Raw genomic sequence first — 22,589 nt, 5'->3', positions numbered from 1 at the left:
AACATTTTGCCAAAGAAATAAATAGACCAATGAAAAACATTAAAATTTCTATTACCTAATTCTTTTCAGCGCCTAAGGTGTTGTATATATTAAGTGGTAACCAAATTCTATTAAGTACCTAAAATCAGTTTAGTTACCACTTAACTGACATTGCTAAATTATTTATTTTAATTAGTCATATTCTAAAATTAAATTTTATTATTACAGTTATGAATATGGTAAATATTTTATATGTTAAATAGATGGTTATTACATTAAAATTAGTAATAAAATATTAATATATGATGAAACAATTTTAAAAAACATTTTAATTTACTTTTTTGACTAAGTTTCACACATGTTATATAATATATATATATATTTCTAAATAACAAGTCAAAGTAAAATACGTAGTAATATAACTACAATATGTTTCCTTTGTAAATTGCAAATCTAACTTCGTATTCTAAAGTTACTCCTAGGTAGGTAGGTATAGAAAATACAAAGCCCGAAACTCTTGTAACAATTTGCAATTTTGTTTTTCTTAGCGGTTCCTCTATAATATCTGAAAGTGGCGGCGAGATAACAGTGCCGGGGCATCCGAGATCTCGCTCAGCATCCAAGGCGAGAGAAGCGCTTTATATACCCGATAATGTTTTGGCGGAGCTCGATGAAACCAAAATATTTGAATTAAAGGAGGTATCTATTCTTGACTTTTAAATACAGTAAATAGCAATATCATTTATATTTTAAGAATGCATAAGGTCATAGTAAACATATAGACTCCAAAACAGAATTCCGAAATTTTAAATATTGTTAGATATATTTGTATTATATTGAAGAGTATGTATTATAATATTTACGCATTTAGAAAAAAATATATTTAAGAAATTATATGAGTTGTCTAGCAAACATAACACAAGCTCAGCTTAGATTGAGACTGTTTTTTTCTGTATATACGTATGTAAATAATATATATAAAATAACGTATTCTTCTCTTCTAGTTGATATTAATATTCGGATATCTTTTATAATTACAGGCATTCTTATTATTCGATTTCGATGGCGACGGTTGCATTGATTACAGTGACTTGCGAGCGACTTTAGTAAGTCTTGGAGAAAACGTTGAAGAACAAGCAGTTAGAAACATGCTTTCCGAGGTAAGAAAAAAAAGAATTTTATTTAATATACTACGCTAATCAGCCGCCTAGATATTAGCAACACCCTGCAACGATGTACTATGTTCCTCTAGCCGCATTATAAAATATTCTGCGAATTACAAAGAGACAAAGAATAGCACATTATATGTATTATCGCCTCCTTTTACATAAAAAAAGTCACAGTCTTCGAATTATAATATAAATAAATGACTTTTCATTAAGAAAAACAGTTCAATACCTAAAATATTTTTTGTTAGAAGTTATGCTTTTTTTTTCCAACAAAGTTGTCATCAATTGATATCTTTTACGCCGCAAAAGTTAACGTTTTGTTTATGTATTAGCTTTTATTTTTCCTACTCCAAGTACTTTTAGTTCTTTAGTTAACAACTCCAGTGTAAATTGGGTCATATATTGGTCTAGGGATACGTTCGGTCCAGAAAGTAGGTAACAACTGCAACATCACGTAACAGAGTTATTTAAAAACCATTTTCAATAGGCAATGCTGCGATAGTTTTACTATAAACCCGGATTTTACGATATGAAAGTTATACTGAAATAGGAATATTATTCTTCAATAGGTCTCTACCTATTTTAAAATTTTAGTACGAGAATTACAATAGAAAATAATAGAAAATCATTTATTTAAATAAACTCATATTGAAGTATATTATTTTGAATAATATAATAATATATATTTTGAATAGTCATCACGTTTTTTTAAATCTTTAATTCGGACATCTCCGAATGAGCGGTAGATTAAAAAAAACGTCTCATCGTAAGAAGAACGAGCAAGAAACTTGCGTGATGCTCTTTTAAATAATTTTATTGATACTTTACTTTTTGCTGAAGTGTGTGAATACAAACTACATATTAGCACTAATTCAGTTAAATACTAAGAAAAAATATTAAATAATAGTTCTGTTGTTTGTTACTTATTAATAACTCCCACGTTTTATAAACATGTATTACAAACAACATTCTGGGAAATACGTACTGAAAAAGATATAAACATATTATTCTAAACATCAACCTTTTTATCAATGAGATAAAAGTCGCTATATAGTAACGTGATTTATATAGTCCGAGATGCTAACAGTGGCATAATGTTTCGAAAAAGATTATGGCCGAGCAATTCATTCACATTTCCAAAACAAAGCGAGCCCAAAACAGATACAAACTTTGCTTTTCTTTTAATTCCTCTTAAGTATTGTTAGTAAAGTTAGAAGTTATAAGGGAACCTGTCGAAAGAGCTCTCTAAGCCCATGTCAATCCACCGCCATGCGCCGTGTGACGAAGGCCCAGAAATTGTCCTTACATTCTTATAAGGAATCTAATTTTCCTCTATCGATTTGGGTAAGTTTTATCAACATTGAAAAGAATGACCTAGCAATTTATTATAATAGTATCACGGTGAGGTTTATAACATACAGATTACAGACTCACATATCCGCATTTCCACAGATAAAACATTGATTTAATTATTCAAAAGTTGAAATAAAAGATGTGAGACTAAATGAAAACTGTTAGAAAATATAACATTATTATATAGTAGGTAGGTATATTTAGTGATTCGACTAGTATTCATGATTACTTGTATTATTCTAATATTTATCTTATATAAAAAAATGTACAATAGGTTCTTCATTACAGTAGAAAGTAGAGTAGAGAATACATAACATAAATATAAGTAGTTTCATTTCTTTATTCAGCTATTGAAATATTTACAATGGCGACAATGTTCCGCGAGTTAAGAATACTTATTGTTATAGCTAATACTTTTCTTGTTTCTCCCAAAATCATAATAAATTCGTATAAAAAACATACTTAGTTCCCACTTAAATAATACCATTGATATCACGTAACAATAACGACAATTCATATCCAGTTACCACTTATCATTAAATGGGCCATCAATATTTCCATTTGGATACCGATTAGAAGAAAAAAATATATTTATAATAACATTATTGCTTCAGCTTCTAACTTTAATATAATTTATAGAAACCTAAATATTTTAGTGATTGTACTGAATATTTTATTAGTAAATTATTATTTTAGTGGACTATTAAATCATTATTAATCGATGCGATTTACTCAAATAGGTATTACGGTTGTTATTGCGTATAAACTGAATACAACCATATGTTAATTACGACAACGTGATACTGCATTTGAATATTTAAATATAAATCATTGTTAATTACTATTTTACTAATAATATATCCAAATATTGCATTCGGAAATTGTTATTCATGAAATAGTGATTACAATTAAAGGAAATATTCAAAACTAAAGCTCAAATTATGAGATAACACAAGCATTTGGATGTAATGTAAACTTCATCGATGACTGCACTAATGCTTGCTACAAGAAAAGACTAATTTATATTGTAACTAAATTAATATAAAAAATATCAATTGTAAAATAAATATCACAAATTTGATAAATTTTTGAAAAACACAATGAGAGTTTAATATTTTCTTGTTTTGAAAGCTGATTGACAATTTAGATGAAAGCAGCTTATTCTAATTTGTCATTGTCGTCATAATCTTGAGAAACGAGATGAAGATAGATAGTCTATCTAGATATAATGGATGCAGCTACCGTAAAGGCACAGTTCATAGAGATCTAAGTTCCCAGTTGATGATCGATCGCTGCAGTCATGATCATGAACAAATTAAATTGATGGAACCTTAGTAATTAGTAAACGGCGCTTACACTTTCAATTGAAACAATGTTCAAGGCTTTAATAATAAAGTCGTATTTTCTCAGACTTAATTTCCATCATCATTCGGTGATTTAAACATGTAATAAATGTAGACTAGATCAAAGCTAGAGATGGTATAAAAAATAATATTAATATGAATTGAGTATATTATATAGCTTTTCATTTATTTTACATCACATAAAACCATTAAACTTAATAATTTTCCTTATTAGGTTGAAGGTAAACTGAAGATTGAACATGTTGTTCATAAATAATAATATATATAGGCACATACGGCTGCCTCTAACCCGAGTTAAAAAAATAATATTTTCCCCCGCCTTATTGTTTCGCTTCTGGTTTAATTTTCTTTCATGTAGTACAATTTATGAGTTACATAAACTGGGTATATCGCCAAAATTTGTTGTACAACTTGTTTGCTGTATAAATATTTGTTAAAATATTTTATCTGAACAGACTTTTGACTAATAAATTGAGTCAAAAATTTATGTACGATAAAATATGCAACAAGATCCTCAATCTATTAATAAGTAATATCGATGTGTGATGATGATGTGATGCAAAATTAGATATTTAAAATTAATATTTAATTGTTAAAGTCACAGGCAGCTTGTCTTTCATATTTTATTACCTGAAATAGGTCAGAAGCGAGTTCAGCGCATGGAAGTTTATAATGCAATAATGAAATTTACCAACGATAATTAAAATATAAAATTGCTTAGAGGTTATGATACGAAACTTACAAAGTACAATTAAAAATATTCTATAGTCCCAACGTAATATATTTTCAAGTTATACCTAGTCAATAATTATTCACTCTTGTAAAAATAGTATTCATACATGAAAGTAAAACTAATATCTCCATTAAAAATAAAACATTCACAATTCAGTCATAAACGTTGAGAGAGCCACAAAATTATTCGTGTTAAAACCCGGTTAATAATATAAATAACTCACAATTAATCAAATGACTGCGTCTGTATAAATAGTGGTAAAATTAATACGTAGAAATTGATAAACAGTTTTTAAATTTAAATTTATGTACCTACTAGTTGATCCCGCGTATACAAACAAATCTATTGACAAGAATTCTGACAATCATTGTAATTACGCTGATATAATATATTTTTCGCACATATATTTCAAATTGATTAATAAATAGTAAGAAATTTGTTTCTTTTTCAGGCATCGAACCCACTAGATTTTGATGCATTTGTCAATCTTCTGGGATACAAAACATTGGAACTGGACTCTGAAGAAACCTTAGTTGCAGCTCTATCTAGATGGGACAAAGACAATTCCGGGTACATATCTGAAGAAAGGTAAATTTTCATTAATTCTTCTTTAAATTGAGTATAAAGTATATTACATATTTTACGTGATATATTAATCTAACTCAGATCAAATCTGCTTTTGGCAAGCTCGTAATTGCGTGCGTAAGCGTAATAATATAACGCAGATCTTAAGATGTCTATCACTGTAAAGCTGACGTTCGCGAAACATCAGGTAATTATATTTACACGTCAAATTTGAAATATACATATTTTTAATATTTCTAAAGTTTAATTAAACATCGGTAACCTGTCGTAATTAGGATGGATACTAAATATACTAACATAACATTTTCTACAAAAACAAAATAGACAAAGTTAAATTATTATGCCGTAATTTAAATAAAACAAATATTTATATTACAAAAATTTTAATCTTTTTTAATAGATTTTTTTTTAAATTTACATATAAATGATGTTATAGATTACTTTTTCATTTTTAAAACTGTGTTTGCTAGATATAATAGAGCTATTTTTATGGTGGTATTTTGTAGCATATTTACATATAAACATGAGTGTAAATGAGAGGTTTAACGTTTAATAATTAAGTCGTTTCACTTGCTTACTATCAGTCAAGATTATAAACTACCACTACATAAAAATAGCACAAATATCGATACAGTTAAATAACTAAAATAGATTTATTATTTGTTTATTAGAAAACCAACAGCTTATAATGCAACACATTAAATCAGTAGTATATTTCTAAAAAAAAACTGAAACAGGTTTTCAATGAGTTAGCAAATCGAAAATTAGAATATGAGTTTACATCATCTTCTTTATCTTTACATGTAAAAAAATCATAAAGAAGTGACGAGGCAAAAACAGCCTATTTTTCTGTTTGTGTGTCTTTATCGCTAGCAGCTATGATAAAACTTTCACAGTATATTTATTTAATAATATTTTTAATACGCCACCTACAATTTTATTTATTATTGTAAATTATGATTAAAAAAAAGGGTATGTCACTAGAACTGCAATTTTGAATACGTGTTCAATTATTTAAATCAATACAATACTATAACGATATAAGGTGCTTAAATTCAATTCAACAGTACATATATTACTTATTTATTTAAGGCGAAAGTGGTTCGCAAATAAACGATCATTCATTGACTCGAGACAGCAGTTTGTCTTCTTGCCACTTTATTGATTCTCCACATTTGCTCAGTCTGTCGTCTCTACTACTTTATTTATCAACTTTTCTATTGAAAAGTTTATCCAACCAGATTTATAAATAGATCTATTTTTCCTACAATAAATGTTTATTATTATAAGTTCGACAGTAATCATTGTAGATGCTTCTATCATTATGGTTATATGATTAACTGGTAGGTAATCATATAACCACAATATTTTATTAAAGACACTTTTGAATCACATTCGTCGACCTCGGTGGTCTAGCGGTTTAGCATACCGCTTTACGTCCGATGGTCGCGGTTTCGAGTCCTCGCACGACACAAACATTTGTATTTATGAGTATCATTGTTTGTATCGGTCTAGGTGTTTACTATGTATAATATGCTATGTAACACAAGCTTTAGATAGCTTAACCGCTTATGAACGACAAACTTTTTACATTATAATTTTAATTTTTTCCCTTCACTATATACATCCAATTGAGAAGAACAAGAACAAGAAACTCAATTGCATATTTATTTTATTTACAATGTATATTTATTTAGGTGTCTATGTCTAACATTAAATGCATGCTTGACAACTATTTCCATGCACGCTCGTATGATATAACCATAACGGCGGGCGTTTAAGTGATATCCGTAGTACTGTTCAAGTATATAGTTACTGTTCAAAAAATTAAAACGACTTACTTGTTTCATATAATTAATAAATAAAAATATACCTCAGTATTAAAATAAGAAATTAGAACTATTAAGGAGTAACTTAAAAATCCATTATACCTTATTAAAATGCAAAATTAATAAGGTACGACCAGCCGTGACACAGTCAGGGGAAGGGATCAAAAATTATGAAGATCGTGTGATGCAATTGTAGATAACCCCTAATATCGATATATGACTGCTAATACTATCAGAAACATTAAGTTCCCATATAGCAAAACAAAGTTGGGGCTAGTTATTAATTATCGTCATCACGCAAGTAATTAGGAATAACAACTGCAAACTACGTGAACTTATCTAATCTCTGCGATATTGAAGCATGTATAGAAAGTTTGATGCTGAATATTAAAGGCGAAAACTTCATGACTGTTTGCCATATGGGGTAGTCTGAGGCAATGTCAACTATCGGCGTCAGAGTGAACGAAATCCCTAGCATCGAGGGTATATGGAATCTAATATGGATTATGACAAGCTTACTTTACCTTTACCTTCTCACTGAATAATTTGTTAGCTATAGGAGATTTCATTTAATTTATTTCATTTAGCCACAAATTTTAATTGACACGCAAACAATAAATCTTTGGTCTTCTACGCTCTAGTATTACTACTATAATAGTAGTACTGAACTTAATTTGCCTGAAGAAATTCAAAGTAGTAAACGTTCATTTGACACAGGTTTTGTCAGATTCCGTACCATAAAAGTGCGCTGTATTTTCAGTTTCCATATTAATAATAACAAGAATTTTATTTCAGTAATTAGTAGAAAAATGAAAGTACATAATCTTATTCATTCTAAATTATAAGTATCTATAATCAAAAGCGGCAATTCTACAAGTTCTATAATAACAAAGTTTTGCTATCGTACCCTCGCAGTCAGTCTCAAGAGGAAATGCGGATCCAAACTGAATGACAAGCGTCTAGATCTCGTAATAATAGCAATACGATCTCTAAACACAAAATAAACCCTCTCATGCATAATCAATGCAAATATTTAGATTTAGCTTCTAAGCTTGTGAGTAAACGTGAACTTTCCGTAAGGAAATTGGATATTTTCATTCATTTAGCGGGAAAGATAGCGACATGGATTGGTGGTTTAGTACCCCGATTTCTACACCTAAAGACAGTAAGTTCAAAATTGATTGACACCAAAACTATGCGTGTCAATTTACATTTCTAGCTGACTCTTTGGCTATGGGAACATCACATAAACAAAGCATTTTTGGATTCAAATATATACTCAATATAATGTAGTTACCTTAAGTGTTGCGTTCAACATGATAGCGACAGTAAAAAAATTCTCAGACTACATAGAAATAATATAATTAGTACACAATTCATATTATTTTAATTACAAATGTACACATCTCGTTACACAATAGCATGTCAATAGTAATTGCAATTACATGTCAATAGATAATTATGTCACAATTATAATTTTAATTATTTTTAATATAAAACACTAACAATATTATGTCATTATTTTGCATTGGAATTCAGACACATTGCAAAATGGATGTTGCTCGAAATATGATTTTATTTTATTCTTAAATTCTATTAATGTCAATATCATTGTTTTATTACATATTTTTGTACATTTTAATATATATGTAATTAATATAATACAATACATCTAATTAATAAACTGAGTCGGTAGTAGCAACTAGAGCGGACCGATCCCTACAAGTATACAAATAGATAATTAAGGCAAATATCTTGTTATATAGAGTGTAAAATAATATTTAATTTTCTCATCAGTTTATGACAAAATAGATTCGAAGGACTCGGTGTTCACAAATAACGGGGACAAAATATTTATTAAAGGAAACGTCTTGAAATATTTCATAATAATTCATAAACAAACATCAGACGAGCCCAATTACAGTTCTTTGGGGTGATTCCTAAGGGTTGTACCCAAATAATTGATGGTTACGACCTCCGGCGACAGCAATCAGAACATTCACAGAATTCAGGAAATTGTACAACAATTAATTTTCAAATAAACGGTATATTATTAATAAAATTGTAATAAATCTATTAATTAATTTAAAATTATTAGTTAATTTTTTTCTAATCATTTTGTGGAAGTAATAACTTCAAATTTGTGTAGATAAATAAATAGGCTATACGAATTATTCAAGTAGACTAAACTTGAATAATTTGCCAAATATTTAAAAAAATGTATTTGTCATATTTTTTAAATCTAATTAACCATTTAATTAAAAGCATTCTCTGAATTAATTACCTATTCTGTGACGGACAGAAGAGACGCTTTTGATGAACTGTTTGAGGTTTCCATTCACACTCAAGTACGAGTATAATTATTGTATAGTCTTATATTAATAGTTATAAATAATTAATAAAATCTACCTTAAGAAATTCTAAATAAGTTTACCGAGATAGAGTTCGAACAAAGTCGTCTGCGTTAGTGCATATTTTACCCATCAAGCAGCTTAAAGAGAATTATAGTAATGAAAATATATGTATGTAGAGAACGAAGGTATAACACTTTAGCCCGCCGAAGTGGCAGCGCATGACGAGCATTGCTGGCACAACATAACAATGTGATCTGATACTCTTCATGTGTGGCAACCCTTGCCAATATTTGCCAAGGGTTGTCACTTACCATCACGTGAATTGTTAGCTTGTTTCACATTCCAGTATATACTTCCAATAATATTTCTTTACACATATATATCTATATAATCTATCGTATCTAGCAGTCTATCGATTGATACCAATACAAAGCACTTTATTTATACATAATGAAAAATTTACACTGATTTCGTGTCAAAGTACTTATTTAAATATTTGATGATGAGACATAAAGAATTATTTATACGTGTACAGTAAAGCCGGGATCCGAGTTTATTAAAATTCTCAATGCAATCTGTGTTTTACGACGCCGCCGAATAGGCTTTCATATAATTCCCAGGGAAAATTTGACTTGAAGACAAATACGAAAGCATTTGTAGGCAGTACACACGGCAGTAAAATAAAATTATGTGTTCTACTTTAAAACCTACACTTTATTTTCTCTAAATTGATTTTCTATTGCAGGAACGAGTATTGTTTTTCAAGAAAAATCTATCTAATTTGTATAATGTCTCTCCAATTGACTATCTATATATATGTTACTTTTATTTATTGCATCTAATGTAAAAAAACTTTTTTATTTTTTTTCAGAATTAGACATGATCTAATGACATGGGGAGACCGTTTCACCGAAAAAGAAGCCGACTACGCCTTGGACGAAGCGCCTATAGTCCAAAAAAATGGTACTCCAATGATTGACTACGTGCGCTTCTGCAGTCAATTATGTGGCCTCAAAAAACCAAATAAAAATAAAGAATAAATCTGAGAAGTTTACTAATATTATACGTTGTTATAATATACCGATTCGTAATTTTTTAATTAAATATATTCTTTTCTAACCGTTGTATTGTGTAGTGATACTATTGTATATTCTAAATAATATCCTGATTTAGAGAAATGATGAATGAGAAATGATTATGTCATAATTAATAGATATTGTTCAAAATGGAAAAGGAACACTTTGTAAAAGCAAAGTTAAGTTCTTGGAAATGAAACGATTTGAAATAGGCCCCTGCGAAATAGAGAAGTTTGATCAAGTAATAATTGACTGGCATGAATTCAACTTCGCCGACTGTTAGCACAGTTTTGGAATTTTAATAAAATATTTCCTATGTTTATTATTTACATGAAATCTAGAAGTATACGTTCATTAGAGAATATAATATAAATACTTGTTCACTCGGTTTTTTAGATATTCAATAACTTTTGCGCAAATATGTAGTTGAAATCTAGGTCGCTGTTTTCGTCCGTCTGTTTTTCCGTTTATTTCTTCTAAACAATGCTATGGATTTTTATGCGGTTTTTACTATTATATCGAGAATTTCGTTCTGAGGATATTCAAACATCCGTTACATACACTGTAAACACGTGAGAAGCCAAGGAGGTTAAATAGTTTCATAAATAAAACATTCTCATGAATCTTATTTTAAATAGGGTAGTCAAAGGTATTGTAACTGTCGATGCCATGGTGAACGTGACACTTCACATGCCCACATTTCACTAACAATTAAACGCCAACATGACAGGAGCCTACCACCAATTCTCGGATTAATTTGGTATGTTCTGAAATGTTAATGGAGGCACAAAGTTCTCGATTGATTTTTAACTTACCACTTTTAATAATTCACTAAATTACGGTATTCTAAATAAATAAGTCTAGAATGTTTCTAGTTATCTAGGTATTTTATGTAACTTCATCAAGCTCGTAGATTACCTGATGGTATGTGACAATCGTCACCTGTATACATGAACAGACCCTCAGACATCACGTTATTATTCGATGTTCAGGGTACAACGTCATGTATTGCCATTCGCAAGGATATTAACTGAAACAGAGTTTCAAAGCAAGCAGTTGGGGGCGATCTTTTAAAGGCCTCGGTGGTGTAGCGGTTTAGCACACCGCCTTACTTCCGATGGTCGCGGGTTCGAATTCTCGCACAGTGTTTAGTGTTATTCATGAGTGTGATTGTTTATATTGGTCTGGGTGTTTTCTATGTATAGTATGTTTGTATGTATTTAGGAAAAAAATCTATATATTTGTGTCAGTCGTCTAGCACAAGCAACCTATATACCTATAACACAAGCTTTTGTTAGCTTAACTTAGGTCTAGATGGCGCTGTGTGGATTATCCTGAAAAAAATCGGTAGTAAATAATGCCAGTGTACTCACTCAAGATGTTCTTTGTATATATCGAAGTCGGTGAAGACGAGTTCAACAATCTGATGCGGAGCAGCTAGGAAGGTGTAGAGTAGGCAGTCGAGGCGCGGCGGGTAGGGCCGCGGGTAATCCGGGCTGCTGAACGTGCCGCGCTCTTTGCCGAACGTCGACGTGAACCGGAGACACGTGCAACCTGCAATACAAATATTATTCATCATTCAAATATATGAAACTAGTTGTGCCCGCGACCACGTCCGCGTAAAATAGTGACCTTAACTAAATTATAAAAAGATTAATAACCTAACCCAATAAAAGCCAAATAAAAATGTTTAATCGGTTTCTTAAATGAATCGGCTTCTTAGCTTCAAAAATGACTAATCTATCTAATAAACGACTAATATAACTAATCAACTAGCTTTAAAAAAGCTAGTTGATTAAGTGATTAAGTAAAGCGAGACAGACAGACAGAAATATAAACAGATAGACAGAGTTGTTTATAACATTAGTTTTTTACGATATTCAAGTAAATATATATGAAGATAAGCTGAGAAATTTCCTGCGTGATTTAACTTAGAGAAGAATGTTTAGTGATGAATTTTCATAGGTAAAAGCTATGAAGGGCTAATACCTGCATTCTTCTATTTTCTTATAGACCAAATTATAGATTTTTGTGAGGTTTTCATGGAAATTGGTTATAGTCGAGAATTTACCCTGTTCATGACACGATATTAAACTAAATTTACAGAATGTAAACAGTGAGAATACTTAAAAGTAGAAACATTTTATTTGATTTATATGATCAAAAATATAGATTTGATGACAAATTTACAACTTATGTGAGAAATTTAAAATTTTCAAACAAGTTTGTATTGCCGCCAAATCTATTTTATAAATAAACAAATTAATCAGTCCTCTGACAAAATTAAGACCATCTGGGGAATTATAAACAAAGAAACTGGACGGTCTGAAAAAGCCTGCAATCATTTCATTAAATTATGACAATTAATAACAGCAACAAAAGATATAGTTCATATTTTTCAAGATTTTTGCTAATATTCCGATTGATATTACATCTTCTCTAGACTCATCTCCAATTCGAGCAAAAACATTACTGGAGGCTAATGTCAAAGTTCTCATTTAAATTTTCACATGTCACCACTTTTCAATAAAAATATTCAAACAGTTAAATTTAAAAAATACGGAAGATCTCTGGGACATGTCATAAATAAGTACATTCATCGATATGTTTCTAGTTATCTAGGTATATTTTCAATAAATGTGTTGATAATGGCTTTTCATTAATGAAATTTAGCAAATTAATTCCACTCTTTAAATCTGGAGATAGATTTGATGGTAACTATAGACAATTTCTATTTTGCCTGTATAAATATTTGAAAAGATTATGTTTAACCAAATGTTAAAATTATTAACGACTGCTTCACAGTCAGCAATATGGTTTCACTGCCAAGTCTACTACTGATGCAGGTGTAACGCTTATTACACATATTCAAATCATGGGAAAACTCACAGGATGCTCTCGGCGTTTTTTTTTACTTGTCGAAGGCGTTTGATTGCGTAGATCATGAAACACTTTTGTACAAGCTCAAATATTATGGTATTAGAGATAATGACCTAAGTCTAATGAAAACTTATATAGAGGATAGGTTTAAACTGTAGATATTGATGGTGTGAAGTCTAAGTTAATATAAAAATGGGCGTTCCTCAAGGTTCAATATTATGTATTTCTCTTTTTAATTTATATAAATGACCTTCCCTACATGGTAGAAAAATTGCAGATATATTTGATGATACTTCGTTAGTGTTTAAAATTGGTCGCCAATGTAATCAATTAGACGATGTAAATTATGCTATCTCTGCTATACTAAATTGGTTCACATGTAATAATCTATTATTGAACTCCAACAAAACTAAGTGCATTAAATTCACGCTGCCTAATGTAAAACAAGTAAATACGCAGCTATTGCTTAATGATGAAATAGTAAATTTTGTATATATACAGTTTTTTTAGGAATAACAGACTCGAGTTACAATGGGGGCCCCATATTTCAAAATTAGCCAGTAGACTTAGTTCTGCTGCTTATGCAATTAGAAGGATAAGGCAATTAACAGACGTGGCGACGGCAAAACTTGTATATTTTAGTTATTTCCATAGCATTATGTCATATGGCATACTGCTATGGGGTAAAGTGCCGATATAAATACTATATTTATTTTACAAAAGAGAGCCATACGTTCTATTTATGAATGGGTTCTAGAGAGTCATTACGTCAATGCTTTAAACAATCAAATATCCTACCGTTGCCTCACAGTACATTTATGAATATATGTATACAAGGAAAAACTTAGATAGTTTCAAGAAACTTAAAGACGACAAGTAGAAACTTACGCAATAAAAATAAGCTAATTTTACCTAAATGCCGTCTACACAAAGTTAGTAATTCATTTTATGGTAATTGCGTAAGATTCTATAATAAACTGCCAGAGTCTAAATCTTACAGAGAGGCAATTCAAATCTTATATTAAACAAATGTTATGTAAAAAAGCCTATTATAAGATAGATGAATTTATAGATGATAGCAATATATAGCAAGAATAAGTTTATTTGCGGACAACGTTATAATTTTAATTTTCATACTGCTTTCTTGATATATGATAGCGTAGCGGCTTTTGTATTGATTGCCGCATGCATCCTTATGTAAAGTGCGAATACTGTAACTACCATATAGTAATTTTTGTAGCTGTGACGTGGTCGTGTGGAATGAGTAGTCATGCTCACTAAAATGTCCAGACATGTGGCGGCGTGGTGGGCAACAATGTAAATATATATCGAGCGCAGTGATGGCTGGCTCATCCGTCATACTCGTGAACGAGTGCTACTTGTAGGGACTGGTCTGCTCTTATCACTACGACTGATTTAATCTTATTGCATATTTATATTTGACCCAAAAATTAGTGCTTGTTGGTAGTTTGTATTCACACGTTTCGACTTGTAAATGTAAACTTACAAGGATTATTTAAAAGAGCAACACACAAGTTTCTTGCTCGTTCTTCTTGTGATGAGACAGCTTTCCGAACGAGTGGTAGATAAAAAACAAATTGTTATGACTATTCAAAAGTGCTTAAATTAAGTTTATTTGAATAAATGATTTTCTATTCTATTCTATTCTATTCTATTTTTATATATCTATTATTACATAGTTGTATATATAATGTTTATCGTCTACGGAATACTAAATCACTGCGTACAAAATTACATACTTTGCTCCCCTATAACAGGTACAGTCGTGTAGTCGAGTACTACAATAATTATAACCACACAACGTCGTTATAAAAATGGAAAAGGGTTTACGTTATTACTCTTAATGTTAAGTAATCTAGTAATTATCTCCAAAACCAACACTTTACTACCATTACGGTCTTTAAGCATAACAATCTGCGGTCCTGTGTAAACCGCAAATTGTTCTACCTTGATTGGGGTTGGTAATTCATGGAAGGGTTGTAAATTATTCGTCCACACATCCGTACTAAAGGACAAAGCTAATAACTAATGGGGCTTACACCAGTCTAGTTTTGTGCTATGAAATATGTCAGTTCTTAGTTTGAAAATGACTAAATTTGGCTATAATATATTTTTGATAAAAATAAATTCGACAGCCTCGGTGGTCCAGTGGCATAGCACACGGCTTTACATTCGATAGTCGCGGGTTCAAATTCTCGCACGGTGAAAACATTTATTTATACTCAGAAATATGTTATATAAGTATAATAAAAAAATCTAGAGTATTCGTATCTGTTCTGTAATACTGTAACAGAAGCTCTTAGTTTTAGATCAGATGCCATAAATTGAATGAACCGATATATTGTAATAATAAAATTTGTCACTCAATATTGTCCAAACTAAACAGAGTTTGTGTTGTAAAACAAATGAAAAACATTCTTTCTAGAAATTATATACATAACATACACATAGAAAGACCCAAACCAATACAAACTGATATACTCGCAACAACAAATATTTGCCCGTGGATTGAACCTAAAACATCGAAAACTAGGGCAGTATACTAAACCGCTAGAGCACTGACGTCGTTAAATTTATACATAACCTCTCGAGATTGTTATAATGCGATAAGAAATTAATCAACCGGTATGATACCTTGAGGAATGGAGCTCAGACAAATAGCGTTAACGATTTTGGCATTGAATCATTGTATTACTGTAGTCGGCAACTCGTCAATTTCAGTCAACTATTCCAATTAACCAGTGGTTCTTGATTATAGATGAGAGGAATTGATGAGGATTATCGAACTTAGTAGGATTGCTATTCGGCATTAATTGGCAAAGATCGTCAGACTGATAATAATTATTATGCTAAAGTAGGTATATCTTTTCTCGAGTACCGATGACTTGGTCTGACTGCGTATCGGGTACACAATATATATAATGCTAGTTGTTCTGCGCGATTTTGTCTGCAAAATATAGTCTGCCTTTCCTAATAGTATTATAGAATCTATTTTCAAGTAAAATTTAATTAAGATACGTTTAGTAACGGTTCAGTATATTATGACATATCTTTTGCGGTATCTAACCTATATAATTATTAACAAATTTAATAAATTACCCGTTAATAAATTCGAAATAAAAAACAGAATACGACACAATATTTTTGAAAAGCGTCAATATTGATAAAAAATCCTTTTTTTTTTCCACGAAACGAATATTTTCATTTGACACTATCAAAATACTGAAAATGCCGTGCGTGATACACTGCATATCCATATCATTACAATCTTTTAATGACCAAAGAATTTTTAAAATACACAGATATATTACCTAACACATACATATATAAAATTGACACTCTCTTTTTAATATTCGTGTAGATTAAGATTTGGTTACGAATATTATAAAGAGGTATTTTGAATTTGTAAGATATTGATCCGATTTTTTATATTGTATTAGTGTTAGATAACTCATTTATCTAGGTAGGCTATTATAGGCTACATAACATTACTCTAATGTCAATAAAAGCGTAGTTGCAATAACTAACAGAATGTGGCGCAGACGAAGTTGAACCGGTCAACTAGTATAATATAAATTTTAGTTTAGATAACAAATTAATTATTACAAATACACAAAACAATGAACATAAATTGGTATCTAGATGAAATTTATTTACCAAAACACATTTCTATAATTACAAGTCTTGAGTACTCATTCTGGCCGATAAACCATTGGCCGAAACGGTTGGGTATCCGGAAATTGGAACTGTTCCGGGCCGGACTGTCCGGGGAAACTTGCCAGATAACGGGCCAACTTACACGATCTAGCCAGAAATTAATATTGCGTTTACTATGTATATTTAGATTTGTTGAAATGAGGACCTTTATATGTTTCATTATTCTATAAGTACTGGATTTTCGGATAGCGAGTAATTTATTAATTTAGAGAATTCATAAGTAAGTTGCTCTATCATTCAAAAGTGCAAGATTTTTAAGCTATTGTTCTAGCATGTAAGACTATTTTTAATATTAATGTATATAATAGCAGACTTGTACGCATATTTTTACTCGAATGTATGTTGACGCAAATTCATCGCTAATTTTATTATGACCCCAATTAGATGATGTCTATTACTCTCATTATAATTTTGTACATTTTTTTATTTTATTTTATTTATTCATATATAGGACCATATTTGTCAGTAATAACAAACTTAGTACTACTATATTAATATACCTACAATTACATATTTTATTATTTGAGAGCCCCGTAATTAATTTCTTTAAGGAGTATTTTTATTAGTATAGTTTCTACGGTTTGTACTTTATTATGAAAAAAAAATACAAAGTACATTATTGTCAACTTTTTATAAAATAAGCAATAAATTTTTGTTATCGTTGATTTTTAAATAATTTTAATAAGTTGTTACAATGTTTGTTGTGCTGCTGGTTGATAGGAGTTGCCTCTCACGAGAGAGTCTTTTACAACCATATACTGTATACAACTATAACTATGTACTGAGAATAAAGCGTAGTATATTGCCAGTATTCTTATATCGTTACTACACATAAAAACCACCACCGTCCAATATCAATCACGAACCGTTTTTATCAGATAATGCAAGTGCTTCTATAATGCCGAAATAACTACTAATTGCCGAAACTGCACCTACAAGTACAATGAATATAAACAAATTACAAGAAGCCCTGACTGTTCAAAGCAGTTTACGTCCCGATCGCATCAAAATGTTCTCTTTGAAGATGAAATGAACGCTCACCGCTGTAGTTAAGGATATCTATTATTAAACACATGATGTTAAATAACTGACAGTATTATTAAAATATACTAATAGCAATTTATAAATGATTATATGTGTATAGGTACACAGTATATGCGTATTTATTTATTATATGAATAAATTTATCTATAACCAAATTGAATTTAAATATTTGTAATCAATTATAATATTAGATTTTAATAATATTAGACTTTCAATTAAACTTTTTGGACTAAAATGCGCTAAAACTTCAACTGTTGCTCGCAGCATTTCATAGGACGCATAGTATATAGAACAACAATGTACACTAAACAAAAGAGAAAATAAACAAAAGACTAGTAAGATCTTACACAAAGACTTACAATCAAATATGACGGCCTCGGTGGTATAGCGGTCTGTAACACCACCTTATTTCTGATGATCGTGGGTTTCATTTCTCGCACGATACATTTGCATTCATGAGTATGATTGTTTGTATCAGGCTGGGTATTTCTAATATGTACGTACTTAAAAAAACAAATATTTGTAATACAATTTCTTATTTAGTGTTATAGCATAATTTGTGCTTAAAGTGGTACTCGATGGCACTATGAGAATAGAATTGTCCAGGATAAATTAAAGTAAAAAATAAACAAACTAGATCTATTATAGTATAATATTATAATTAACTTATTGAAATAGGTACGCAATAAAATTGAGTTAATAATATTTTATCATAAAACTTCAAGTGAAAGTAAAAATTATTTTTAATTTTTCTCTTCTTAAAATTTTGGGCTGCTATCGAAAACTAATCCTTGAGAATGGTTAATATTACATTAGTAATTTCTGAGAATCGGACCTATTCGTCCGGTTTAAGTTGGACTACAAAGGATACGAAATTTCCTAAAATACGGAATGTAATTATTTATTAAAATTATATTTACAGTATAGTTGTGGAAGAAAAATAGCAAATATAACTCACACACGGATACTACAATATCTTACAATTAGGAAAAATCATAAACATTAATTTAAACCAAATATATTAAAGAATAAACCTTATTAACAAGGAATCAACGAACAAATTGCAGAACGTTTCTATCGAAGCGTAAAAGGTCGCCGATTTAGCTTTGCGCCACCGAACACAATCAAAAACAAATATAATTAAAACTGATCTCGGAAAGCCCCAACTTTAGTGAAACAATTTTTGTATTCTGAATTTCAGTTCTGAAACATAATGTTCAATAGAGACACAGATTTATAGTGATAGATAGTGAAATTCTCCAAAAAATAGATAATCCATGAAGCAGGTTGTTAAGTGCAATTAGTTGTCGAAATAGCTTTTAAACTTCAGTAGTCTCACACTGAATGATGATTGCTAAAGGATAAATTACTTCTAAAATGAAATCGATCCCTATTTTTCATTCTTTAAAAATTAAATCTCATTCCTATAGATAGCAGTACCATTAAAATTATGCCGCTACATTTAATTCCAATGATAACTGTCTCTGACAATGAGTGCAGTAAGTTTTAATAACTTTCCAACTGTTTGTGCTGTTTGTTCAAATATATAAATAAAAAAATATTAATGTTGGAACATTGCATTTCTAATTGTAATATAATATCCAGTTTAAAATAGAATATAACCAAAAGTTAACCAAAGGCTCGTTACATTAAATGTGTGTAATGGAACATAAGTTAGAGCATCCCGCATTAGGTTGTTTACCGAAACGTGGCCATCATTCAAACATAATTATGTTGGGTATAATATTTACCTAGATCATTCCAGTTTCCAGTCCAGATGGGCCGGATACAAAATTTGTATTAATAACAAAGAGAGTTACTGACGCTTGTCTTTGTCTATTTGTTGATCTCCTTGTTGTAATAACATAGCCGTTCCTCTTTCATCATCAAAATATATTATGTATTATGAAACTTACAGTACAATGCAAATTAACAATAATACCTGACTTCCAGTGATGAAGAGGTTTAGAACTCCGCACGCCAACATTATGTAATCACCAATATGCCTTTTTTATTGTCTTAGTGTTTTCTATGTATAGAAGGTATGTACGAGTATATAAATAATTCTATCAGCTAGTTAGTATCTACTTACTGTACAATCTCTACTTAATTTGGAATTGGAGGACATTGTTTGAATTTAATTCCTTATTTCTTTGATATCGCTCGTTATGAAATTTGGCTTATACATATAATATAACTCGCAAATTTACACCCGTATAACATTTTGGCACTGATTGAAATTAAAGAATTATTTATATTAATGTAATATTTAATGTATTATATTTTAAGCATAGGGACAATACTTTTGTAAAAACTACATACAAATCATTCCTGTGGATATTTCATACAAACAATAAAGAAACAGATAAACATAAAAGTATAACTAATATTGGTTTGGATTCTATAATATTGACAAAGTCCCCAAATTAGCATTTCTCATATCTTTTAAAAAAGGACGGCACTCAGTTATATTCATTATGCCTGATTATTATTAGTGGCTGAGTGAATAGTTCTATTTAGAACAACATATTTGCTAATTTTAAAATAAGCTACTAAAAATGTAATAAAGTTTAATATAGTTATCAATTAAGATAATTTCCAAAATGTCCATCCCCAGAATTTCTTAAAACAGAAATGTCAAGTTTGTATCAAACATTATTTTTACCAATAACTTTGGTTACATTTCTTAGCGACTGATATAGTAGTCTAACTTAGCAACCTGTGCTGTATTTTCAACACAAAGAACTACGAGTAAGTTTCTTAGTGCGCTGAGTTACCATCTGCTACGCTTGGCTAGCCAGCCAAAAAGGACTCAGTTGGTTTAGTTTCTATCTACATTTGTATATAAGAGTATATATATATATATATATATCACATCAAAATATATCCTGATATTTTACGTACAGTTCTTAAGAATTGAAGGTAAAAGTGGGATATGTTTCGTTGTATAAATTGAGGTTTGGTCTACATCAAAACTTTTTTTTTTAATAAGAATGTTAGTAGTTTTTTTTTTAAATAATGTTTATTATAATGTAATAATATCTAATATATCTTTGTTAGCCAATAATTCTGTTTAATAAAAATTACCAACCTTACATCAGTAACAAATATTGTTTTTAAATTATTTTTAGATGAATGTAAATAACAGACAGCCACTCAAATTCCATGTAGATAATAAATGCGAAAACAATTGTAAGAATAGAATCATTATCATCGCTCGTTAGCCGATTTCTAGTGAGCATAATAATAATAAACACAGCGTTATATTTATAATTACTGATAATAAAATAATGATACTATAATATGTATGCACATTAGTAAATGCTAATTTATACAAATACATTGAGAATTTAACGACGCTTGATCAGTAAGTGACATCATTCCGAGGAAGCAAGATGAACATATTTATTAAATTATTTTCTGTGTTATTGCTTTCACAATTTGTGGATAGCAGAGTAGCATCTGGTGAAATATATATAGAAACCGAAAGTGATGAATTAGCATCTATTCCATGTATTCTGAGAACGTTGCAAGGAGGAGATCCGTTTCCATCAGTGGTTGTGAAATGGCAAGGTCAAGTGCAAAGGCTGACGTGGAATCAGGATAGAAGTATAAGATTGGATGAGAACTACAACCAACCCCAAGTGTCACATTCCTATCCGACAGGAGGACTTTCTGGAGGAGGACAGACAGAAGTTACGGATCCTTTTCAGAACGCACCGGTAGTTCCAGACTCTTACAAGATTCAAGATATTAAAGACTGGTTTAGTAAGCAATGTATTCTCCCTTACTAAATGTTGTAAAATATATAAAAATATATTTCTGTGCTGTTTCGTAGAAATAAACTTTTTTTTGCTTATCTCTTTCATTAATAGTTGTATTTGACGTTTCACTATATATTATAATAATACATAAAAACTCAGTCATTATAATATGCCGACGTACCTATTTGAAATAAAAATTAAAGTAATCTTAAAAGATTTTTAAGATGATGGCGAAAATAGCTCTAAGTGTGAATAACATTATACCTACCTGAAAAATACTTAAAAAAAAACATGATCGATCGTAGCAAATGCAATAAGGTGCTTACAACTTTGTATTGGATTTCATCAGGAGCTTCCTTTAGAGTAACACGCCGTGATGATTAAAACTAAGTTATATCACTAATCTCAGTACACAGTCACTTAAAGGGTAGGATTATAGTAGCTAAATCTCAACATTTTAGTTAGTTCGCTAACACAAATGTGGTATAAACAAAGTTTCCAACTGGTTTATTATTAATCTCGTCTCACACATACACCGTGTCATTAATCACCCGTGTGTGAGCTACACGTATGAAATAAATTTGATATTACACCGTTTTTTTTTTAATCATACTTTTATACTTACAAAAAATAAATGTGGTATAACATTAGTACAATATCCTGCATCTTTTCATATATTGCTATAACCAAATAATTAGATGTCAGACAAAACGGACTTTAT

At 30.0% G+C, this 22,589-nt stretch overlaps 2 protein-coding genes across 3 annotated transcripts in view; one reads left to right on the top strand and one right to left on the bottom strand.

Moving 5' to 3' along the window:
- The window catches only part of LOC131852079 (suppressor of lurcher protein 1), a 286,739-nt gene that overhangs the window by 163,440 nt on the left and 100,710 nt on the right, over nt 1-22,589 (bottom strand). For both annotated transcript variants that reach the window (XM_059202698.1, XM_059202699.1), the window contains exon 4: nt 11,816-11,996. In XM_059202698.1, coding sequence (XP_059058681.1) covers nt 11,816-11,996 — 181 coding nt within the window. The remainder of the gene's footprint in view (nt 1-11,815; nt 11,997-22,589) is intronic.
- On the top strand, nt 21,465-21,933 carry LOC131852080 (uncharacterized). Its single transcript, XM_059202700.1, has one exon. The coding sequence runs from the start codon at nt 21,500-21,502 to the stop codon at nt 21,896-21,898; it is 399 nt and encodes a 132-aa protein (XP_059058683.1). The 5' UTR covers nt 21,465-21,499; the 3' UTR covers nt 21,899-21,933.

Source organism: Achroia grisella, unplaced genomic scaffold (assembly GCF_030625045.1).
Source record: "Achroia grisella isolate CSIRO2021 unplaced genomic scaffold, CSIRO_AGI_Agris_v1 utg821, whole genome shotgun sequence".
Taxonomy (NCBI): Eukaryota; Metazoa; Arthropoda; class Insecta; order Lepidoptera; family Pyralidae; genus Achroia; species Achroia grisella.
The sequence above is the reverse complement of the archived record's forward strand: the minus strand, read 5'-3'. Positions and strand labels throughout refer to the sequence as shown.

What these genes read in the sequence shown, in the direction of transcription:
- LOC131852080 (XM_059202700.1), top strand. Translation starts at nt 21,500, where the DNA reads ATGAACATATTTATTAAATTATTTTCTGTGTTATTGCTTTCACAATTT.